At 39.2% G+C, this 26127-nt stretch overlaps 1 protein-coding gene across 1 annotated transcript in view; it reads left to right on the top strand.

Annotated features, from left to right (window-relative positions):
• The window catches only part of NPEPPS (aminopeptidase puromycin sensitive), a 98862-nt gene that overhangs the window by 10067 nt on the left and 62668 nt on the right, over nucleotides 1-26127 (top strand). Inside the window, exon 2 of the mRNA XM_012765965.3 lies at nucleotides 1035-1119. Within this exon, the coding sequence (XP_012621419.1) occupies nucleotides 1035-1119 (85 nt within the window). The remainder of the gene's footprint in view (nucleotides 1-1034; nucleotides 1120-26127) is intronic.

The raw sequence follows: 26127 nt of genomic DNA, 5'->3' as shown, positions 1-26127 counted from the left end.
GTGTAAGATTATAACATATTCTTTGTAGATCCTTATATATGTAGCAAAAGTACTAAAACATACATGGGAAAAATATACATTAATCTTAGGATAGTGATTTTATCTAGGGCATGACGGAGAAAGGAAGGGGCTTTCATTATATCTGTATTTTATTTTTTTGGATCTGAAGCAACTAAAAAAAGTATTAAAAATTGATTTAGCCTGGCGTGGTGGCTCATACCTGTAATCCTAACACTCCGGGAGGCCAAGGCGGGAGGATCGTTCAAGGTCAGGAGTTCCGAAACCAGCTTTAGCGAGAGTGAGACCTGTCTCTACTAAAAATAGAAAGAGGCTGGGCACAGTGGCTCACACCTGTAATCCTAGGACTCTGGGAGGCTGAGGCAGGTGGATTGCTCGGGTCAGGAGTTCGAAACCAGCTTGAGCAAGAGTGAGACCCCGTCTCTACTATAAAAATAGAAAGAAATTAATTGGCCAATTAATAGATATAGAAAAAATTAGCTGGGCATGGTGGCACATTCCTGTAGTCCCAGCCACTCTGGAGGCTGAGGCAGTAGGATTGCTGGAGCCCAGGAGTTTGAGGTTGCTGTGAGCTAGGCTGACACCACAGCACTCACTCTAGCCTGGGCAACAAAGCGAAACTCTGTCTCAAAAAAATAAATAAAAAAAAATAAAAATAGAAAAATTAATTGGTCAACTAAAAATATATAGAAAAAATTAGCCAGGCATGGTGGCGTATGCCTGTAGTCCTAGCTACTTTACTTGGGAGGCTGAGGCAGCAGGATTGCTTGAGCCCAGGAGTTTGAGGTTTCTGTGAGCTAAGCTGATGCCATGGCACTCTAGCCCCTGCAACAGAGCCAGACTCTGTCTCAAAACAAACAAACAAACAAAAAAACCTATTCGTTTATTTCTACCATTGATGCATAAATACTCAGTCTGGGTTTTAAAAAATTGCCTGTGACATTAGTCCAAAATCAGAGTTTATGTATATTAATCTACGCTGTTTCTGACACTGCTGGTTTTTCTTTTCCCTTTAGGTGAGGCAGGCGACTAATCAGATTGTGATGAATTGTGCTGATATTGACATTATTACAGCTTCATATGCACCAGAAGGAGATGAAGGTGAGTGTTGTTTTCCATTTTAATTTGCTGTCTATATGTGTGTATGGGATATGTGTCTCTGTGTATGTGTGTGTAATGTATACACTTCCAGATTAAGACATCAGTGTTTGTTACTTAATAGGTAATTTCTTTAACTATTTATGGGACATATTTGAATAGTATAATCTAACTATATGATGAGATAAAGGAAATGTCATAATTTAAATTCTACTTCCAATAGTAACTTGTTTTGTACCCCTAGGCAAATCACATTTTTATAAGTGTAAAATGAATATAATAACATGCATAATAAAGTTGATGAGTTATTTAAAAAGTTAAGTACTTTAAACTTGAAAAGTTCATCAAGAGGGCTTAGTTTATGTGGTTTTTTTTTTTTCCAGCATTTTTTTCTCTTGAACTATAGATTAAAGTTGAGATAACGAGTCTTACTCATAATTGGGACAAAAATACTTGCATTATGAGGTATGAAGGTTAGAAGCTAGATGATGGACTTAATTACAGGGGAAGAATATGTTAAAAAGAAAGGTGGTATAGAATGTGTGGGAACTCTATTACCATCTTTAAAATGAGAACTCTTTTAGACCTTGTAACTTCAATAAGAGTATAATCAATTTTGTCTTGAAATCTTATTCCCACATAAGTTGCATTTTAAAAAGATTCCAAGTTTGGCATAAACTCATACAAGTATGTTGATAATGGAGTTGAATTGCTTTTTTTTTTTTTTTGAGATGAGGTCTTGCTCTGTCCCCAGGCTAGAGTGCAGTAGTGTCATCATAGCTTACTGCAACCTCTCTAACTCCTGGGCTCCTCTTGCTTCAGCCTCCCGAGTAGCTGGGACTATAGGCATGTACCACCATGGCTGGCTAATTTTTCTATTTTTTGTAGAGGTGGGGTCTCATTCTTGTTAAGGCTGGTCTCAAAACTCCTGGCCTCAAGCGAGTCTCCTGCCTCAGCCTCCTAGAGTGCTAGGATTATAGGCATGATCCACCAGGCCCAGCCCTGAATTGCTTTTACTTTTTTTAAATTTCAGAATATTACGTGGGTACAAATGTTTAGGTTACATATATTGCCTTTGCCCTACTCAAGTCACAACTATAAGTGTGCCCATCCCCTAGACAGTGTACACAGCACCCATTAGGTATGAATATACCTATCCTCTCTTTCCCCCTGCTTTTTACTTTTGACTTCACCTTGACATTCCTTGTCAAAACAGTTTATTGGTTACTCTCAAGACTTCTTAGAAAGTCTTCCCACTTTATATAAATTAAGTTAGAAATTCGGTCGTTTAATTTACATTTTATATCTCTATTTCTCCTCTTGCTTTACATGATAGTGAAAAGAAGCATAAACGTTTCCCTTTAAGGCCCTGCAACATTTATTTCATGAATTTTTCTTAAATTATCTTGTCCATAGAAAGTCAGTCTTAGCAGTTGGGCCAAGAAGTACTTATGTTCAGTTGATTGTAAATGAAATCAAACTGCTGTGATTTTAAGTTTAGAGGAACAGATCCTTCACATGGACTTGAACGAGTGCCAACTTTTGAAAAATTGTCTGGTAAATGAAAGAGTGATTATTTAATTTCTTGAATTGTGAAGAGTAAAAAGGAAGCACTTTAGCCAGGTCTATTAAGGCAAGCTTTCTTTGTTGTAGGTAGAAAAAGAACATTTACATTCAATGTAGGGTTTTAAAATTATGTCTAGTATATATAGATAGGTAGATCTACTGAAATAAATGTGCACCCTCCAGCCCTCATGGTTTCAGATCAGCTTTATTTTGTATCTTCCTCTACTAAAAATGCCAGGAGAAAATTCAGAGGACTTAAACTTTTTGAATGTGTGACTGAATAGTGCTAAGCTCCTAGTGATCTGTATCTTAAGGGAGCCAAGTTAGTGTTCTCACTAAGAGAGTCAGGAGAGAAATGAAAAGTTACAGGAAACGAATATGATTTGGAAAGAAATTCAGATAAAACATTAAATTTTTTAAGATACATAAAAGGTTCTCCTTCAGAATTAGCTAAGGTCCATTTCTGAATGCTCTTCTCCTGGAGAGCATTCGGGAGCATTCAGAGCATAACAGGAAAAACCTGGAGTTATGTGTAAGCCCATTTAATTTTCAAATATAAGGGAATGGGGGCCGGATGTGGTGACTCACGCCTGTAATCCTAGTACTCTGGGAGGCTGAGGCAGGCACATTGCTCGAGGTCAAGAGTTTGAAACCAGCCTGAGCGAGATCCCGTATCTACTAAAAATAGAAAGAAATTAATTGATCAATCAAAAATATATATACAAAAAATTAGCCGGGCATAGTGGCGCATGCCTATAGTCCCAGCTATTCAGGAGGCTGAGGCAGGAGGATTGCTTGAGTCCAGGAGATTGAGGTTGCTGTGAGCTAGGCTGACACCACGGCACTCACTCTAGCCTGGGCAACAAAGTGAGACTCTATCTCAACAAGAAAAGAATAGGAAGTTGTATTAATTTGGTATTTTAAGATTTGGGTCAGGATCAGGGATAGATTTGGCCTTCCACATACATATACATAGCTTAATTTTGCCCTTGGACATAATAGCATTTAATGATTTTTACCTTATGGGAAGGTACAATGTGTTACTTCTTTAGAGACTAGTAGTTACAAATTTGACTGTTAGCTCTTCCAGGGTTGTATGGTGGTGGCAGGAGAATAGAATCAATAGGAGAGATACCATTTTTAAACCAAGTTAATCTCATCTAACCCTATTTATACTCATGATTGCCTTCCATAAGACCAATTTAGGTATCTGTAGCTACTAAATTCTCTTGCTTTAAGGAAAAATCAGAAAATTATGTGAAGGCATGAAATTATTGCTTCTTTGTGTAAGTTTTTGTTTGATAAAAAAGGCCATCCTGTGATATATGTGCAGTAATGCTGAAAGGTCTATTGGCATGTGTCTCTTTAAATTAAGGCACTGTCTTTTAAATATGATTTATTTTAAAACCTATTTGAGATCTTTGTAATATTTTAAAAATGAGAAACCAGTAAGAAAAACGGCTGAAAACTGTTTTTTTACTGTTCTGCACTTCAAGGGTTGGTGAAATCACTAGCACTTAAGCCAGTGCAAGGAATGCACCTCCCTACACAGTGCAGGGATTAGTATTGTCATCAGCTTCTGCAAGAGAAATACGAAACTCTTGAGTGCCTGAACTCAGGTCCGGACAGGTAAAGAGTCTTTTAATTTATCATTAATAGATGGCTTGGGTATAACCACATAGAAAATGATCACTTGAAAGTTTTGTACCAACTTTTCCTTTAGTATATTCTATTAGGTATATGTTTGTAGAAGTAGCTGTGTAAGAAAACATTTTTCTAGCACACTGGGAGGCCGAGGCAGGCGGATTGCTTGAGGTCAGGAGTTCAAAACAAACCTGAGCAAGAGCGAGACCCCGTCTCTACTATAAATAGAAATTAATTGGCCAACTAATATATATAGAAAAAATTAGCTGGGCATGGTGGCGCATGCCTGTAGTCCCAGCTACTCGGGAGGCTGAGGCAGCAGGATCACTTGAGCCCAGGAGTTTGAGGTTGCTGTGAGCTAGGCTGACTCCAGGGCACTCACTCTAGCCTGGGCAACAAAGCGAGACTCTGTCTCAAAAAAAAAAAAAAAAAGAAAGAAAACATTTTTCATCAGTGGTATAACATTTCATACAGAATTCTAATACATAGTTTCAGGTCTGCCAGCATCACGTTGGTTTTGTCCATATAAGGCACATAAATTTTAACACATTTACTTGTTTTTTTCTTTTTTTTTTTTGAGACACAGTCTCACTCTGTTGCCCTGGCTAGAGTGCCTTGGCGTCACCCTAGCTCATAGCAACCTCAAATTCCCGGGCTCAAGCAATCCTTCTGCCTCAGCCTCCCAAGTAGCTGGGACTACAGGCATGCACCACCATGCCCGGCTAATTTTTTCTATATATTTTTAGTTGGCCAGTTAATTTCTTTGTATTTTTAGTAGAGCTGGGGTCTTGATCTTGCTTAGGTTGGTTTCGAACTCCTGACCTTAAGTGATCCTCTCGCCTTGGCCTCCCAGAGTGCTAGGATTACAGGCATGAGCCACAGCGCCTGGCCCAACACATTTACTTTTAATGGATGATCGTATACGGGAATGAGAGTATATGGGTGTGTGCATATGTTTAATGAAAGGATAAAAGAGCTTAAAAATACTGTCAAATATAACAATTTCAGAGCCACACTATTGATGAAAGGGAATGGTTTTTCACACTTGATTATAAGCCTTTATTCAACTATTAGTTATATATATATCTTGTCATACAATTATATGTGGATAACTAATAACATCAATAAACCACCAGCTTTTGCAATAGACTTATGTTATCACTCTGAAAATACATGTATCCCTCATCATGAAGATTAAAAAATAAGGAAAAATAACCATTTCTAATACACATGTACTGAAGTACAATATAGAATTTCATAAGGAAATTCTAAATGAATCTGAGTAAAACTTCAGATCTAAAAATTGAGTGGGCTGCCCAGGTAGCTTACACCTATAATCCCAGCAATTTGGGAAGGTCAAGGCAGGAGGATCCCTTGAGGCCAGGAGTTTGAGAACAGCCTGGGTAACATATCAAACCCCATCTCTACAAAAAATAAAAAAATTTAGCCAGGCATAGTGGCACATGCCTTTACTCCCAGCTACTCCAGAGGCTGAGGCAGGAGGATCTCTTGAGCCCAGGAGTTCGAAGTTGCAGTGAGCTAAGTTTATGCCACTTTACTCTAGCCTGGGTGAGAGAGCCAGACCTTGTCTCTTAAAAAAAATTAAAATAGGCCGGGCGTGGTGTCTCACACCTGTAATGCTAGTACTCTGGGAGGCCGAGGAGGGAGGCTGCTCAAGGTCAGGAGTTGGAAACCAGCCTGAGCAAGAGCGAGACCCCATCTCTACTAAAAATAGAAATAAATTAATTGGCAAAACTAAAAATATATAGAAAACATATAGCTAGGCATGGTGACACATGCCTATAGTCCCAGCTACTTGGGAGACTAAGGCAGAAGGATCACTCGAGCCCACCAATTTGAGGTTGCTGTGAGCTAGGCTGATGCCAAGGCACACTAGCCCAGGCAATAGAGTGAGACTCTGTCTCAAAAATAAATAAATAAATAAATAAAAATATAGCATAGGGGCCGCAAACCAAAGTTCCTGTGGGGTTAAGCAAATAATAAAAATATGAGTTGGACTGGATGTAGGATAAGAGTGATGGGACAGAGAACCCATGGGTGTATGTCTCATATAAATACATTCAAATTTCAAAAAACTCTTCTGGCCAAGTAAAACATTTCTGTGGGCTATCTTAAGTTCTGTTGAGTTTTAACCTCTATAAAGGGATTCTAGGGAACTGTGATGTACTATTCATATTCTTCATTACTTGGACCTGAACATAAGACTTTAACATAGCTGTTTCATTAAAAACAGGAAATACCCTTATGAAATTCTTAAAGATTCTTTTTTTTTTTTTGAGACAGAGTCTCACTTTGTTGCCCAGGCTAGAGTGAGTCCTGTGGTGTCAGCCTAGCTCACAGCAACCTCAAACTCCTGGGCTCAGGTGATCCTTCCGCCTCAGCCTCCTGAGTAGCTGGGACTACAGGCATGCGCCACCATGCCTGGCTAATTTTTTCTATATATATTAGTTGGCCAATTAATTTCTTTCTATTTATAGTAGAGCCGGGGTCTCGCTCTTGCTCAGGCTGGTTTTGAACTCCTGACCTCGAGCAATCCACCCGCCTTGGCCTCCCAGAGTGCTAGGATTACAGGCGTGAGCCACTGCGCCTGGCACCTTGTTCCAGATCTTAATTTTGGGTTTCTTACCACTAAGTATGTTGTTATCTATAGGATTTTTATAGATGTTTTTCATGAAATTGAGTAAGTTCTTCTATATTTCTAGTTTGCTGAGAGTTATCATAAATGGATGTTGGATTTTGTCACGTGCTTTATCTGCTTCCATTTATATGATCATGTGATTTTTATTCCTGTTGATGTGATGGATTATATTTTATGATGTTTAAGCAGCCTTGCATACCTAGGATAAATCCCACTGGGTTGTGGTGTATATAATTCTTTTTATATATTGTTAGATTCAATTTGCTAATATTTTGTTAAGGATTTTTGCATTTATAAGAGATATTGGTTTTAGTTTTATTTTTTCGTAATATCTTTGGTATTAGAATAATGCTGGTTTCATAGAATGAGTTAGGAAGTATTCTCTCTGCTTCTACCTTTTGAAAGACATAGAGAATTGATATACTTTCTTCCTTAAATGTGTGGTAGAATTCATCAGTGAACCCATGTAGGCTTGGTGCTTTCTGTTTCAGAAGGTTTTTAATTATTGATTCAATTTTTTTTCTTTTCTTTTCTTTTTTTTTGAGATAGCATCTTGCTCTGTCACCCAGGTTGGAGTGCAGTGGCATCATCATAGCTCACTGCAACCTCCAACGTCTGATCTAGAGCATCCTCCTGCATCAGTCTCCCAGATTGCTAGGATTACTGGCATGAGCCACCATACTTGGTGGGTGTGATTCCATTTCTTTGATATAGAATGTCTTTCAAGGCATTGGTCCATTTTATCTAGGCTGTCATATTTGTGAGCATATAGTTCTTTTTATTTTTTTTAACTGTTACCACTCCAGTGATATAGTTCTTTATAATTTTTTTTTTTTTTTTTTTTTTTTTGCGACAGAGTCTCACTTTGTTGTCCAGGCTAGAGTGAGTGCCGTGGCGTCAGCCTAGCTCACAGCAACCTCAAACTCCTGGGCTCGAGTGATCCTTCTGCCTCAGCCTCCCGAGTAGCTGGGACTACAGGCATGCGCCACCATGCCCGGCTAATTTTTTATATATATATCAGTTGGCCAATTAATTTCTTTCTATTTATAGTAGAGACGGGGTCTCGCTCTTGCTCAGGCTGGTTTTAAACTCCTGACCTTGAGCAATCCGCCCGCCTCGGCCTCCCAAGAGCTAGGATTACAGGCGTGAGTCACAGCGCCCGGCCTATAATATTCTTTTATTATCCTTTTATTTATTTTATTTTATTTTTTTTTTGAGACAGAGTCTTGCTTTGTTGCCCAGGCTAGAGTGAGTGCCGTGGCGTCAGCCTAGCTCACAGCAACCTCAATCTCCTGGGCTCAAGTGATCCTGCTGCCTCAGCCTCCCAAGTAGCTGGAACTACAGGCATGTGCCACCATGCCCGGCTAATTTTTTCTATATGTATTAGTTGGCCAACTATTTTCTTTCTATTTATAGTAGAGACGGGGGTCTCGCTCTTGTCAGGCTGGTTTCGAACTCCTGATCTCAAACAATCCGCCCGCCTCGGCCTCCCCACCGCACACAGCCTATTATCCTTTTAATGTCTATGGGACATTAAAGATGTACCCGCTTTCATTTCTGATACTAGTAATTTGTGTTTTCTTTCTTTTTTCCTTAGTTAGTCTGGCTAGAGGCTTACTTATTGTATGGATCTTTTCAAAGAACCAGTTTTTGGTTTGTTGGTTTTTCTCTCTTGATTTCCTGTTTTTAATTTCATTTACTTCTGCTTTAATTTTTATTTCTTTTCTTGTGCTTTTTTGGATTTATTAATAATTTGTCCTGCTTTTTTTGGTTTTCTAAGTGGAAGCTTAGGAACATAATTGATTTAGAGCTTTCTTTTCTAATATAGTCATTGCTCACTATCCATGAGGGATTGGTTTTAGGAACCCTCACAGACACCAGAATCTGTGAATGCTCGAGTCCCTTTTATAAAATGGTGCAATATTTGCATATAACCAACACACATGCTCCTGTATGCTTTATTTTTATTTTTTTATTTTTTTTGAGACAAAGTCTCACTCTGTTTCCTGAGCTAGAGTGCATGGCGTCAGCCCAGCTCACATCAACCTTATACTCCTGGGCTTAAGCGAGCCTTCTGCCTCAGCCTCCCAAGTAGCTGGGACTACAGGCATGCGCCGCCACCATACCCGGCTAATTTTTCCTATATTTTTTGTTGGCCAATTATTTTCTTTCTATTTTTAGTAGAGACAGTGTCTCGATTTTGCTCAGGCTGGTATCAAACTCCTAACCTTGAGCGATCTGTCCTCCTCGGCCTCCAGAGTCCTAGGATTACAGGTGTAAGCCACCTCGCCTGCCCCTGTATACTTTATTTTTTTTTTTTTTATTTTTTTTTTTTTTGAGACAGAGTCTCACTTTGTTGTCCAGGCTAGAGTGAGTGCCGTGGCGTCAGCCTAGCTCACAGCAACCTCACACTCCTGGGCTCGAGTGATCCTTCTGCCTCAGCCTCCCGAGTAGCTGGGACTACAGGCATGCGCCACCATGCCCAGCTAATTTTTTTTATATATATATCAGTTGGCCAATTAATTTCTTTCTATTTATAGTAGAGACGGAGTCTCGCTCTTGCTCAGGCTGGTTTTGAACTCCTGACCTTGAGCAATCCGCCCGCCTCGGCCTCCCAAGAGCTAGGATTACAGGCGTGAGCCACAGCGCCCGGCCTCCTGTATACTTTAAATCATTTCTAGATTTCTGCTTATGATGCCTGATAGAGTGACTATACTTAACCTCCTTCATGTGGATTCAACATAGTACTCAGTAAAGCAAATTCAAGTTTTGCTTTTGGGAACATTGTGGAATTTTTTTTTCCTAAATATTTTCAATCCAAAGTTGATTGAATGCAGGTATGTGGAACCCACAGATATGGAGGGCCAGCTGTATATGGATTTAGTGCAATTAATTTTTCTCTAAGCATTGCTGAAAGTGTATCCCAGGAATTTTTATAAGTTGTATTTTCATTTTCGTTGAAAATATTTTAGGCTGGGCGCTGTGGCTCATGCCTGTAATCCTAGCACTCTGGGAGGCTGAGGTGGGAGGATCATTCAAGGTCAGGAGTTCGAAACCAGCCTGAACAAGAGCGAAAAACCATCTCTACTAAAAATAGAAAGAAATTAATTGGCCAACTAATATATATAGAAAAAATTAGCCGAGCATGGTGGCGCATGCCTATAGTCCCAGCTACTTGGGAGGCTGAGGCAGGTGGATTGCTTGAGCCCAGGAGTTTGAGGTTGCTGTGAGCTAGGCTGACACCATGTGACACCATGGCACTCTAGCCTGGGCAACACAGTGAGACTCTGTCTCAAAAAAAAAGAAAAATATTTAAAAATTTCTCTTGAGGCTTTTTCTTTGGCCTATGTGTCCTTTCAAGATATGTTGTTTAGTCTCCAAGTGTTTTGGTATTTTCCAGCTGTTTCTGCTGTTGATTTCTAGTTTAATTCCATTGTGGTCTTAGAGTAGACATTGTATGATTTCTGTTATTTTAAATTTGTTAAGGTATGTTTTGTAGCCCAGATTGTGGTCTATTTTGGTAAATGTTCCATGTGGGCTTGAGCAGAAAGTGTAATGTGCTGTATAGTTGGATGAAGTAATCTGTAGATATTAATTATTAATATAGCCTGTTGATTTATGATGCTGTTGAGTTCAACTTTATCCTTACTGATTTTATCTGTCCATTTGTGATAGATATACATTAAAGTCTCCATCTGTAATATTGGAGTCATCTATTCTCTTTACAGTTCTATCAGTTTTTGCTTCTCAATTTTTTTTTTTTTTGAGATGTAGTCTCACTTTGTTGCCCAGGCTAGAGTGAGTGCCGTTGTGTCAGCCTAGCTCACAGCACCCTTAAACTCCTGGGCTCAAGTGATCCTCGTGCCTCAGCTTCCCGATTAGCTGGAACTACAGGCGCGTGCCACCGTGCCCAGCTAATTTTTCCGTTTTTTGTAGAGACGGAGTCTCGCTCTTGCTCAGGCTGGTCTCCAACATCTGGCCTCAAGCAATCTTCCTGCCTTGGCCTTCTGAAGTGCTAGGATTACAGGCATGAGCCACTGTGCCTGGCCTGTATTTCACATTTTAATGGAACTTTATTCTGAAGATAGCAACATAGGGAGATCCTCATCTCTACAAGAAGTCAAAAATTAGCTGGCCTTAGTGGCACACACCTGTAGTCCCAGCTACTTAGGTGGCTGAGGCAGGAGGATCACTTGAGCCTAGGAGTTTGGGGTTGCAGTGAGCTATGATGAAGCCACTGCACCCTAGTCGAGGCGATAGAGTGAGACCCTGTCTCAAAAAAAAAAAAAAAAGATATGTCAGTGTTATTCTCTCAAAATATCTTATTATACTGTACTTACCCTTCTTCTTGGGCACATCTGAACTGTCAGTGGTCCCTACTTTTGTGCCTTGGGGCCATTTTTAAGTAAAATAAATGTTACTTGGACCTAGGCACTGTGACACAATGTACAGTTGATCTGATGACTGAGCTGGCTACTAATGACTAATAGGCCAGTAGCACATACAGCATGGATAGGCTGGACAAAGGGATGATTCACATCGTGGGTGGGATGGAATGGGAGAGCACAAGATTTCATCATGCTACTCATAACGGTGAACGATTTAAAATTTATGAGTTATTTCTGGAATTTTCCATTTAATATTTTTGGACTGTGGTTGACTCTGGGTAACTGAATCCATGGAAAGTGAGACTGGATAAGGGGAGACTATTTTATTTGTTAGGTCTGAATTTTTTCATATGCTTTATTCTGATGACTTTATGAGTGACAAAATTACATTGTACCTGGGATTGTTTTGTTGTTGGCTTTAACTTGTATTTTACTTCCCTCTCAGAAGTATCATCAAGATATTTATTAACTGTAAGGATTCCTTAGTGTTTTAAATATTAAGAAAATGTAGAGCATAAAAAATTGTAATGGATTAAATGGAGAAGAGAAGAAAATTGATTCCAGAATGTTATATATCGTACTATATATTGTTCTCTTTTTTCTTTTTGGGTTTTTGTGAAGGTAGGGGGTTGAGACAGTTTCTCGCTCTGTTGCTCAGGCTAGTGTGCTGTGACATCATCGTAGCTTACTGCAACCTCAAACTCCAGGGCTCAAGAGATCCTCCAGCCTCAATCTCCCCAGTAGCTAGGACTATAGGTGTGTACCACCATGCCTGGCTAGTTTTTCTACTTTTTATAGAGACAGGTTGTTGGAGTGTTGTTCAGGCTGGTCTTGAATCCCTGGTCTCAATTGATCCTCCTACCTGGGCCTCCCGAAGTGCTGGGATTACAGGTATAAGGCACTGTACCTGGTCTGTGCTCTTCTTAAATAATAAGCTGGAACATTTAGTTCTCTAAATCAATACTTCCTCACTTTTATTTTTCAAGACATTATTAAAAAATGATGTTTTCTTAGTACACTGGGAAGAAGAGGCTCACAATAGGAGGATGTCAGAGGTCTCTCATAGCTCTAGGCCCTACCTGGTTGACCGAAGGAACAGGGGAATCAATATCTTGGCAAACCTGTAATCCACATATGGAACTGCCACAGAATTCTATCTGGGAGGCTGTGCTAGTTTCAAGTTATTAGAATTATAAGGAAGTTTAGGTACTGGTACTTAGGTGCTGCTCATTTTATTTTTATTGTTTTGTAACCAGGCGATGATATGGGATCATTTTATTTATTTGTGCCTTCTCTTTTACTTTTTTCTTGATCCCCAGATAGTTGTCAATTTTATTAGTTTTTTTAAGAACTAACTTTTGCTTTGTAGACCTCAGTTGAATGTTTTTCTATTTCTTTAACTTCAGGTCTTTATGATTTCCTTCTACTTTGTTTGCATTTGTTTTTGCAAGTTTTTTAAAACTTCTTGAAATGGATGTTTAGCTTATTTAATTTTCATTCCTTTCTAGTATATTTATTTAAATTTATAAATTGTCATCCTAAAAATCTGCTTTTAGCTGCATCCCACTGTTTTTGGTTTGTTTGTTTTTGGAGAAATTCTCCAGGCAACAGCTTGTGGATATTATTGCTTGTTGCTGCTATTTCTTCTTTGTTCTTTTTGTTGATAGCTTCATAAAAGTAGATTCAATGTTGACATATTATAAGCTGCACATATTAAAATGTATAATTTCATACATTTTGTCATAAATGCAATTAGAATAATAAATATTATCTTTCACCCCCCCAAAAAAGAATTTCCTCATGCCCCTTGGTAATCCATTCCTCCCCTTTTCCCTCTTCCATCCCCAGACAACCCCTGATTTACTTCCACATTTTTAAAACATGTAACATTTTTATCATTCAATTCAAAATATTTTCTGATTTCTGACCCATGGAATATTTAGAGTATGTGGAGGTGTTCTAGTTTTTCTTTTTCTTTTTGATTTCTAGTTTATTTGTATTATGGTCAGGAAACATACTTTGTGATTTCAGTTTTTGGACTTTAAGACTTTCTTTATACCTGGGCATGGTGGCTCACACCTGTAATCCCAGCACTTTGGGAGGCCAGGAGTTCGAGACCACCCTAGGCAATGTAGGGAAACCCTGTCTCTATGAAAAATTGAAAAATTAGCCAGGCATAGTGGCTCATGCCCATAGTCCCAGCTACTTGGGAGGCTGAGGCAGGGGGATTGCTTGAGCTGTGGAGTTTGAGGTTGTTGTAGTGAGCTTTGATGAGACCACTGCACTCTAGCCTGGGCCAATAGAGCAAGACCTTGTCTCCAAGAAAATAAAAATAAAATCCACAAGCAAGAAAACCTCCATAAAATATTATTGTTATATAGTATTAATGCTCATTTAGTTTTACCCAAACACTTGCTGTGTTTGTTGTTCATCATTCCAGCATTCTTTTTAGAATCACTCTCTTTTTTTGCTTGTAGGACAAATACCTTTGTAATGTTGTTTAGTATCAGTCTGTTGGTGGCAAAATCTGTTTTTGTTTCTTTGAACAAGCATATCTTTACCTTATTTTTTAACCTTCACTTTAAATTCTAACTTTATTGAAGTTCAATTTACATAAAACAAATATTGCTAGTGTCTATTTTACATTTCAGTAAGTTTTGACAGATGTGTCCACCAGTGGTATGACATTCATTTTAAAAGATTATTATTATTATATAAAAAAAATTTATTGGGAATGATAGTGGATCATTAAAATAAAAATTTTTTTTTTGTTGGCTATAAAACTCTAGGTTGGCAGTTATTTTCTTTCGGCACATGGACTATTTTATTCCACTGTCTTTTTCCTTTCCTTGTTGCCCTTGAGAAGTCAGCTGTCACACTATTTCTTTAACAATATTCTTGGCCAGGCATGGTGGTTCAGGCTTGTAATCCTAGCACTCTGGGAGGCCGAGGCAGGCAGCTCATTTGAGCTCAGGAGTTCTAGACCAGCCTGAGCAAGAGTGAGACCCTGTCTCTACTAAAAAAATAGAATTAGCTGGACAACTTCAAAAAATATATATATACACACACACACACACACACACACACACACACACACACACATATATATATATATAAAAATATTAGCCAGGCATGGTGGCATGTGCTTGTAGTCCCAGCTACTTGGAAGGCTGAGGCCGGAGGATTGCTTGAGCCTAGGGGCTTGAGGTTGCTGTGAGCTAGGCTCACACCACAGCACTCTAGCTGGGACAACAGAGTAAGACTCTCTCAAAAATAAATACATACATACATATAACCCCCCCTCCAAAAAAAAAAAAAAAAAAACAACAGCAATATTCTTACCCAGCCAGCCTCCTCACCCAGATGGTTTTTAATTGTTGTCTTTGCCTTGCATTTTATGGAGTTTAACTGTACTGTACCTGGTTGGATTTCTTTTTCTCTTCTCTTCTCTTCTCTTCTCTTCTCTTCTCTTCTCTTCTCTTCTCTTCTTCTTCTTCCTCTTCTTCCTCTTCTTCCTCTTCTTCCTCTTCTTCCTCTTCTTCCTCTTCTTCCTCTTCTTCCTCTTCTTCCTCTTCTTCCTCTTCTTCCTCTTCTTCCTCTTCTTCCTCTTCTTCCTCTTCTTCCTCTTCTTCCTCTTCTTCCTCTTCTTCCTCTTCTTCCTCTTCTTCCTCTTCTTCCTCTTCTTCCTCTTCTTCCTCTTCTTCCTCTTCTTCCTCTTCTTCCTCTTCTTCCTCTTCTTCCTCTTCTTCCTCTTCTTCCTCTTCTTCCTCTTCTCTGACAGAGTCTCACTCTGCTACCCTGAGGAGAGTGCTGTGGTGTCAGCCAAGCTCACAGGAACCTCAAACTCCTGGGCTCAAGTTCTTCTCCTGCCTCAGTCTCCCGAGTAGCTGGGACTATAGGTACATGCCACAACACCCTGCCAAGTTTTCTATATTATTTTATTTATGTATTTATTTTTGAGAAAGAGTCTCACTTTGTTCCCTGGGCTAGAGTGCGATGGCATCAGCCTAGCTCACAGCAACCTGAATCTCCTGGGCTCAAGCAATCCTTCTGCCTCAGCCTTCTGAGTAGCTGGGACTGCAGGCATGCACCACCATGCCCGGCTACTTTTTTCTATATATATTTTTAGTTGGCCAATTAATTTCTTTCTATTTTTAGTAGAGATGGGGTCTTACTCTTGTTCAGGCTGGTTTCAACTCCTGACCTTGAATGATCTACCCACCTCAGCCTCCCAGAGTGTTAGGATTACAGTCATAAGCCACCACTCCCGGTCTCTTTAGACTTTTTTTTTAATAAGATTCATAAAACTTCTTTAATTAACATACAAAAATATATAATTTCTTAGGTTCATTATGGTAAGCCTGTTAGACACTTTATAAAATATTCATGTAGACATTAAAATCCTAATGTTCCTAAATTTGTTTATACCATGATATTATAAAAACAATATTTCACATATGTTTACCAGTTTCATATGAAAATATATTCTTCATAAAGCATAACAATTTGCATTTTATAAAATATAGTAATATAAATTTGAGAAAAAATTTGACATCTTTATAATAAATTCCAAATTTCAAATCTGTCTTATAATAAAGACAGATTATCTTTAGACTTTTTAGATAGCCTAATAAGGTATGACCATCTCTACATTATATAACTATTACATCCATTTCAAAATATGGGACTGTCAGTACAGGTACTGCTTGAACTGTAATTATGCATGTCTCTGAATGGTTTTTCTGCCCTAGGTTGAGAAGAAAGTCCTCTTGGAGGCTTGCAAAGTAAGAAGTATCTCTGAGCTCTTTTTTTTTTTTTTTTGAGACAGTGTCTCGCTTTGTTGCCCAGGCTAGAGTGAGTGCCATGGCGTCAGCCTAGCTCACAGCAACCTCAAACTCCTGGGCTCAAGCCATCCTGCTGCCTCAGCCTCCCAAGTAGCTGGGACTACAGGCATGTGCCACCATGCCCGGCTAGTTTTTTCTATATATGTTAGTTGGCCAATTAATTTCTTTCTATTTATAGTAGAGACGGGGTCTCACTCAGGCTGGTTTCGAACTCCTGACCTAGAGCGATCCACCCCCCTCAGCCTCCCAGAGTGCTAGGATTATAGGCGTGAGCCACCTCACCCGGCCATCTCTGAGCTCTTGTTTCCATTTTTATCTCTAATCCCTCTTGGAATTCCTCCAGAATGGTGTGGGTTTTTTTTCTCCCATTGCTACACTATTTTGGGCTTTATGGTGAGGCAAAGTATATTCCAAATGGCAGACAGGCAGGCGTTGCAGGCCTTCATTGAACTGTGAACTTTCTTTCACATTGTACCAAACAATATGGTGGCTAGGTTGCCATCTGAATAAAAAACCAAAACAGAATCCTCTAATGTATTTGATCTAGCACTGAGCTACACAGGCATATGTGGCCTATATAGAATTATGTGAATTAGATTCCTTATTTATATATAGCAGTGGCTTGGAGAAAAAAACATTCTGAGTTCTAAATAGATAATTTATAAAGGAAATTTTGAAGTACAATTGAATTGGCACTCTGATATTGGAATTTCAGAAGATTTTATATCTATATCTCAATATAATGCCAGGGCAGAATCCACTAGAGGCTTATATAAGTGCCATAAACAATAAGAGTTTTATCTAACTTTATTTTTTTTTATTTCAATTGTTTTTTATGTGGCCTCTTGAGAATACCATCTTGTACTTCTCATTTTCCCTGTACCTCCTTTTCTCTGATTAAACTTCAGTATGTATGAACATAGAGGGGTGTGATATTATTATATACATACATGTGTATATATGCATGTGTATATTTTTTCATTTTTCCTTTTTTTTTTCTTTTTTAAAATATTTAAACTTCAGTTAACTTTTTATCTTACCAAGTTGTGATTTGAGTTTATGTTATATGTTTTTGTCCACAGTTCCTGGCTGATAATTCCTATAGCCCTAGTTATTTCATAAGTGACTAAAACAATAAACATATCTTTTATTAAAGTAGTTTGGCCTTTTGTCCTTGGTTCCTGAAGCAGCTTTGGAACCATAAAGGTGAAAGACAGTCTTTTGCTAGAGTGTTAGGACACTTTAGACCTCTGAAGCAGGCCTCAGAAAATAGAATCTCCCTCTTTGACCTTCTCCTGCTCTTTTACCTGTTCCTTTTTCTCCCCAGGGTAGACCATAGAAACTAAAAATGTACTCAGATTTTCCCCTGCCTTTCTGTATTAGAGCTGGCCATAAAGAAACTCTCTGACCTACCTTGTCTGATTGTGGGTCATAAGACCCCCATTTCAGAAAGGATCCTGTCCCATACTTGGGAGGATGGAATACTGCACATAGAGGCCAAGAAGAATCTAAACAGGCCTTGCTGAGTTTCCCCACTTAGTCTGTTGACATTAGATCATACCCTTTTCATCCAGTCATGTCTCTTCACAGTTGTCTGTGCTTCACTCATGCCTCTCTCATGCCAACAAAGTCTCCATAAAAGGCCCAAGAGGACAGAGTATGGAGAGCTTCGAGATAGCTGATCAAGTGGAGGATCCTGAAGGGTGGTGCTCCCAGAAGGGATGGGAGCTCTGCATCCCTTCCCACATGTCTTGCCCTATGCCTCTCCTCATCTGTTTTCTTTTTAATATCCTTTATAAGTAAACCAGTAAGTGTGTTTCCCTGAGTTCTGTGAGCCACTCTAGAAAAATTAATCTAACCCAAGGAGAGGGTCTTGGGAACCCTAACTTGAAGCTGATTCATCAGAAGTTCTAGAGGCCCAGACTTGCAAACTAGTGTCTGAAGTGGGGGCAGTCTTGTGGGACTGAGTACTCAACCTGTGAGATCTAATGCTATCTCCAGGCAGATAGCATCAGAATTCAATTGGATTAGAAGGTGCCCAGCTGGTATCTGCTCCAGAATTCATTACTTGTTGGTGGGGAGAAATCTCCACATATTTGGTCATAGAAGTCTTCTCTGTTGACTGTTGTGGTGTGAGAGCAGAGGAAAAACTGCATTTTCTACATAAGGAGAAAAAAAGAGTTTCATGACTCAACTGATTTACCTTTCATGGATAGTTATCATGCTCAAATATTAATATAGGAAGGCTTTTTTTGATGTGGGGGGAGGAGAGAGTGAGAGAGAGAGAGAATGAGTGTGTGTGTGTGTGTGTGTCTGTGTGTAGAGGGCCAACATTAAAAAGTTAAATGTAGTAAGGAAGAAAAACCTAAACTTAACTTAAAACCTATTTCATCTGCTAAATTTTCCTGGTGGAATACCAATTTTAGTTAATTGTGAACTTCCTTTCTGATAAATGTAGCATCTTATGAGAAACTATTTTCTATACTTTGCTTATCTTGCAACTTGTTATAAAACCAGCTTTCTGGCCGGGCGCGGTGGCTCACGCCTGTAATCCTAGCACTCTGGGAGGCCGAGGCGGGCGGATTGTTTGAGGTCAGGAGTTCAAAACCAGCCTGAGCAAGAGCGAGACCCTGTCTGTACTAAAAATAGAAAGAAATTAATTGGCCAACTAATATATAGAGAAAAAATTAGCCGGGCATGGTGGCACATGCCTGTAGTCCCAGCTGCTTGGGAGGCTGAGGCAGGAGGATCGCTTGAGCCCAGGAGTTTGAGGTTGCTGTGAGCTAGGCTGACGCCATGGCACTCACTTTAGCCTGAGCAACAAAGCGAGACTCTGTCTAAAAAAAAAAAAAAACCAGCTTTCTTGGCTGGGCGCGGTAGCTCACGCCTGTAATCCAAGCACTCTGGGAGGCTGAGGTGGCAGGACCACTCGAGCTCAGGAGTTCGAGACCAGCCTGAACAAGAGCAAGACCCCATCTTTACTAAAAAATAGAAAAATTAGCTGGACATCATGGAGCATGCCTGTATTCCCAGCTACTCGGGAGGCTGAGGCAGAAGGATCGCTTGCTGCCAGGTTGCTATGAGCTAGGCTGATGCCACGGCACTCAGAGGAACAGAGTGAGACTCTGTCTCAAAAAAAAAAAAAAAATGGATTTTGGCTGTGCAGAAGCTTTTTAATTTGATCAGGTCCCATTTGTTTGTTTTTGTTGCTGTTGTGATTGCCTTTAGGGTCTTCTTCATAAATTCTTTGCCTAGGCCAATGTCTAGAAGAGTATTTCTGACATTTTTCTCTAGAATTCTAATAGTTTCACACCTAAGGTTCAAGTCTGTTACCCAGCGTGAGATTTTTGTGAGAGGTGAAAGGTGTGGGTCTTGTTTCAGTCTTCTACAGGTGGCTATCCAGTTTTCCCAGCACCATTTATTGAATAAGGATTCTTTTCCCCAGTGTATGTTTTTGTCTGCTTTGTCGAAGATTAGTTGGCTATATGATGGTTTTATATCTGGGTTCTCTGTTCTGTTCCACTGGTCGATGTCCCTGTTCTTGTGCCAGTACCATGCTGTTTTAATGACTGTAGCCTTGTAGTATAGTTTGAAGTCTGGTAAATTGATACCTCCTGTCAAGAGAACAAACAGACAACCCACAGAATGGGAGAAAATTTTTGCAAGCTATACATCTGATAAAGGGCTGATAACTAGAATATATTTAGAACTCAGGAAAATGAGCAAGAAAAAAATCAAACAACTCTATCAAAAAATGGGCGAAGGACATGAACAGAAACTTCTCAAAAGAAGACAGAATAATGGCTAACAAACATGAAAAAATGGTCAACATCTCTAATCATCAGGGAAATGCAAATCAAAACCACAATGAGATATCACTGAACTCCAGTGAGAATGCCCTTTATCAAAAAGTCCCCAAACAACAAATACTGGCGTGGATGTAGAGAGAGAGGAACACTCCTACACTGCTGGTGGGACTGCAAACTAGTTCAACCTCTGTGGAAAGCAATATGGAGATACGTCAAAGAGATACAAGTAGATCTACCATTTGATCCAGCAATTCCACTACTGAGCATCTACCCAAAAGATCAAAAGTCACTTTATGAAAAAGACACCTGCACTCCAATGTTTATAGCAGCACAATTCACAATTGCAAAGCTGTGGAAACAACCCAAGTGCCCATCAGTTCATGAGTGGATTAATAAAATGTGGTATATGTATACCATGGAGTACTACTCAGCCTTAAGAAACAATGGTGATATAGCACCTCTTGTATTTTCCTGGGTAGAGCTGGAACCCATTCTACTAAGTGTAGTATCTCAAGAATAGAAAAACCAGCACCACATGTACTCACCAGCAAATTGGTATTAATGGATCAACACCTAAGTGGACATATAGGAGTGTCGGGAGGGAGCGGGGAGGGGGGGATGGGCATATACAACCACAATGAGTAAGATGTGCAATGTTTGGGGGATGGACACGCTTGAAGCTCTTACTTGAGGGGGGAGGTGGGCATGGGCAATATATGTAACCTTAACACTTGTACCCCCATAATATGCTAAAATAAAAAAATAATAAAAAATAAATAAAAAATATAAAGTATTTGCAAACAAGAGAAAATAAACATAGTCACACTGAAAGAATTTGAACAAAGAGCATTTTAAAAAAGAAAGTAAGCAAAGCTTACACAACGAGGGGGTGGGCATACCATTTGTCCAAGTAAATTAAGATATTGAAAACACAGCCATACAAAAAAGATTGTACAAAGAAAGATAGGGAGAAAAATTAGAGCTTGACCATGGTAGTAGAGATCAAGCCCTGAAGCTAGGTCTAGAGAAAGATTATGTTCCCCAAACTTAATAACCAAAAAATGCTGTTAGGGATCTAGGCTTATTTGGGCCCTGGGGTTGAATTACATCACTAAAAAGATATGTTGGAATTCTAATGCCCAGTACCTGTGAATGTGACCTGTTTTGGAAATATGGTCTTTATAGATATAACCAAGTTAAGATGAGGTCACTGGTGTGAGCCCTAATCCAAATGTGACTAATGTCATTCTAAAAAGAGGAAAAGAGACAGAGACGCAGAGAGGAGAATACCATGTGGAGACACAAAAACACACTGAAGGAAGACAGCCAAGTGAAGATGGAGGCAGAGATTTTGGAGCTATTTTCTCACAAAACAACGAATGTTTGGGGCTACTGGAAGCTATAAAAGGCAAGGGAAAATCCTTTCCTAGAAGATTCAGAGGGAACCTGGCCCTGCCAGTATCTTGATTTTGGACTTGTGGCTTCCAGAACTGTGAGAAAATAAATTTCTGTGATTAAAAAAAAAAAAAAAAGGATTTCTCTGTTTTTGGTTATATAATATTTCATGGAATAAATTTTTTTTTTTCCTGAGACAGAGTCTCACTTTGTTGCCCAGGCTAGAGTGAGTGCCATGGCGTCAGCCTAGCTCACAGCAACCTCAATCTCCTGGGCTCAAGCAATCCTCCTGCCTCAGCCTCCCGAGTAGCTGGGACTACAGGCATGTGCTACCATGCCCGGCTAATTTTTTCTATATATATTAGTTGGCCAATTAATTTCTTTCTATTTATAGTAGAGACGGGGTCTTGCTCTTGCTCAGGCTGGTTTAGAACTCCTCACCTTGAGTGATCTGCCTGCCTTGGCCTCCCAGAGTACTAGGATTACATGCGTGAGCCACCGTGCCTGGCCTTCATGGAATAAATTTATGATAATTTATTAAGCCAGTCCCATACTGATTGGCATTTAAATGAAATTTCGTGCTGCAATGAACAACCTTGTAAGTATCTCACACATTTTGTACATATGAAAAGGTATCTATAGGATAAATTCCTGGAAGTGGGAATGCTGTGACAGAGGGTATGCATATTTATAGCTTTGATTGATATTGTCAAATTGTAGTTCATAGAGGTTATACCATTATCCACCACCTTCTTATTAATGAGGCTGGGAGTGGTGGCTCATGCTTGTAATCCCAGCACTCTGGGAGGCCGAGGCGGTAGGATCTCTCAAGGTCAGGAGTTCAAGACCAGCCTGATTAAGAGCCAGACCCTGCCTCTACTAAAAATATAAAGACATTAGCCGGACAACTAAAAATATATATAGAAAAAATTAGCCAAGCATGGCGGTTTGTGCCTGTAGTCCCAGCTACTTGGGAGGCTGAGGCAAGAGGATTGCTTGAGCTGAGCAGTCTGAGGTTGCTGTGAGCTAAGCTGACGCCACGGCACTCTATAACCCAAGGCAACAGAGTGAGACTCTGTCTGGAAAAAAAAAACAAAACAACAGCGCTGCTATGTGTTCACTGTTCACCCTGGTGCGCACAGAAACACACATTTCCATAAAGCAGGCGTCTTTAAACTACGGCCTGAGGGCCACATGCAGGTGTTTCTGCCCGTTTGTTTTTTTACTTCAAAATAATGTATGTGCAGTGTACATAGGAATTTGTTCATAGTTTTTTTTAAACTACAGTCTGGCCCTCCAGTGGTCTGAGGGACAGTAAACTGGCCCCCTGTTCAAAAAGTTTGAGGACCTCTGCCATAAAGCATATACCTAGGTGTTCAGTTGCTGAGTTACAGATGTATATTCAGGTCATACTAGTCACGTTACTTCCAGGAGTGTGAGTTCCAGTTAGTAGATCCACTTGCTATTTTCAGATGTTTTGCAGTTAGCTAAACTGGTGGGTAGTAATATATATTGAAGTTTTAATTTTTATTTCCTGATTTTAATGAAGTATGTTACTTTTATATATATAAATACAAATGTGTATATATATGTATATGGTGTGTGTGCATGTGTATATGTATGATGTATGTGTTTCCTCTGTGGTGATGTTTTATAGCCATTTTTATACTGGGCAAGGGTTACAATTTTTTCTTTTCTTTTCTTTTTTTTTTTTTTTACCTCTGGATATAAGTTCTTTGCCACTTATTTGTTACAAATATCTTCTGCATGTTCACTCTCATAATGATCCACTTAATGTATAGAACTTCATTTTCATGGAGTCAAATTTATCATTCTTTTTCTTCATTATTATTTTTTTGTCTTTAAAGAAATCTTTCTCTAATTCAACATCGTGAAGATACCTTCTGGTATTATTTTCTGAAAGCTTTATTGTTTTGACTTTTGTTATCTACTTCTTAGGTATGATGTAAGGCAAAGCCTAGCCTTTTTCCCCTCTCAATGGGAATTCTTTTGTCCCCATCCTGTTTATTAGAAACATTATCCTTTCCTCACTACCTTGCAGTATTTCACATAAAAATGAGGATAATAATAAGGATACTTTTAATATCTGTTAAGAAAATTATGGTTTTTGGTCCACCTATGAGTTTAAGTAGTACTTTAAAAAAGATATGATTTTTATGAATATCACTAGTATCTAGCTGGGTATGGTGCCTTATGCCTGTAATCCCAGCACTTTGGGAAGCTGAGGCAGGAGGATCACTTGCGGCAGGAGTTTGAGATCAGCCTGGATGATGTAGTGAGATTCCGTCTCTACAAAAAATAAAAAAAAATTAGCTGGACATGGTGGCATGCACCTGCAGTCTCCAGGTATTCGGGAAACTGAGGTGGGATGATCATTTGAGCCCAGGAGTTCAAGGTTTTAGGGAACTGTGATTGTACCACTGGATGACAGCCTGGGTAACAGAGTAAGACCTTGTCTCTAAAAAAAAAAAATTAAATAAATAAATAATAATAATAATAAATTGTTTTTAGAAACAGGGCCTTCCTCAGTTACCTAGGCTGGTCTTGAAATCCTAGCCTCAGGCCATCCTCTTGCCTCAGCCTCCCAAGTAGCTGGGATTATAGGCTCAAGCCATCAAGTGGAGCCTTAGAAAATTTTTATTTAGAGGAAACACTGATCCAGATTTTTTTTAAATAAGGAAAGCTGCAGCTACATTATAATTACTGATTGTGCTGTTCATTGATACTACAAATTGGTTTGAACACTAACAGTAGGCTCCCTCATGGTAATGTGTGCTTTCCAAAGGAAAGGCATTGTATTCCTCTTGAGGTCTGCTATAGTGGAAGGGGAGAACCAGAATTCATACAGTAAGTGACAGAGTGGGAAAGACCAGCAGAGAGGGTGATAGTTACAGTAAGTAAGGTGGGTTCATGGAAGAGGCCATGGAAGCTGAGGCATTTGGTTGATAAAGACCCTGATATTCCTTGTGGCAGTACGCAGAACTATTTAAAGGAAACATACTGGACCATGTAACATGTATGCACAAATGTTGAGCATTAAATAGGAAATGTATGATTTCAAATCAAAAGTGTAATTTATTATATTTCAAATAAGAAGCAGTACAGTTAATTCAAGTATGCACCTAAACTATTGACACAGCTTTGCCATCTTAATGGTAGCTTGTTTATGCTAGCAGTGAAGAAGCCTAGAGAGTGAGTGGCATTGAAATCATGAAAGGCATTTTCCACAGCTTGTTGAGAATTGAATATTTTTCCTTGCACGAAGTAGTCTAAAGCCTGGAAGAACTGGTCATCAGTTGGTGCAAGGTCTGGTGAATATGCAGAATGACAGACAGTTTCCAAGTCCAGCTTTTGTAGTTTGAACAGTGTTGTTTGTGGGACAAGTTGTTGAACATTGTCTTGCAAGAGGATTGGTCTGTCTCTCTTTACCAATCTCAGCTGCTTAATCACAAGCATCCTCATCATTTTGTCCAGTTGGCTGCAGTAGACATCCACTATAATAGACTGACCAGGTTTCATGAAGCTGTAGTGGATGGTACCAGCACTAGCCCACCAAACAGATGCCTTTAGCTTTTTTTTGATGAATATTCATTTTGGACTCTGTTTCAGTACTTCATCTTCATTCACACAGCCATTGTGTGGAAAGCTTGTCATTGTCAAAAAGAATCCATTTTTCATCACACATAACAATACAATGTAGAAATGGTTCCTCTTTATGTCATGACAGCAAAGAAAGGCAAGCTCAAGATGATTTCTCTGCAGAAGCTTATTTAATCCATACGGTACCCATCTATCCAGCTTCCTTAGCTTGCTGATTTTTTTCAAATGGTCCAACATTTTTGAAATAGTGACATCAAACCTTGCTGTTAATTCACTCATAGGTTGAAATGGATTTGCTTCCGTTACAGCTTTCAGCACATCATTATCCATCACAGTCTCAGGTTGCCCATGTGGCTCATTTTAAAGATTAAAATCACTAGAACAGAACTTCTTCTCAAAATCATCGACACACTGCATTCATTAGCCACATCCTTCCCAAACACTTTGTTGATATTTTTGAGCTGTCTGCACTGCATGGGTTCCACGACAGAACTCAAATTCGAAAATAACACAAAAGTGTTGACTTATTCATGGTCTCACAGAAATTGCTCTCAAAAAATGTGGAAGATAATCACAAGCAAAAACATACATTTGAAAGACTGAGGATATACCTTCACAATAAAAACAAGAAGTGGTAAAGTGAAATGTCAGAGATATCAACTGTCAAACTTAGTACTTAAGGAAATCAGACATCATATATTTTTTAATAACCTGGTATTTTGGAAGAACTCACATGAGAGAGTGTCTGAAATTTTGGCAGAAACAAAGTGATACAGTAACTAAGAGTACTTCCTTTCTTTTAGTTAGAGCAACTTAGAGGGCTGTTACCCTCTGGAAAGACTGGCTGATTGTATAAACAAGATGAGCCCCTTCATCTTCAATGTTCTCTAAGGATGAGTATGGTTGGCCTGAATCATAATGACCTAGGCAAGAGAGCTTCCTTATCAGTAAACCATACTTAGAAAGTCCAGATTAGGAACTCATTAGATTTGTTTGATTGGAGCTGGCTATAAAATTTGACCAGGATCTCAAAAGAGTATCTTTTTAAAGATTTTAAACATTTAAAAACTTTTAGACTGGTATAG

The sequence above is a fragment of the Microcebus murinus genome, chromosome 18 (assembly GCF_040939455.1).
Source record: "Microcebus murinus isolate Inina chromosome 18, M.murinus_Inina_mat1.0, whole genome shotgun sequence".
Taxonomy (NCBI): domain Eukaryota; kingdom Metazoa; phylum Chordata; class Mammalia; order Primates; family Cheirogaleidae; genus Microcebus; species Microcebus murinus.
Note: the sequence above shows the minus strand (reverse complement) of the source record. Positions and strands in the feature narration are given on the sequence as shown.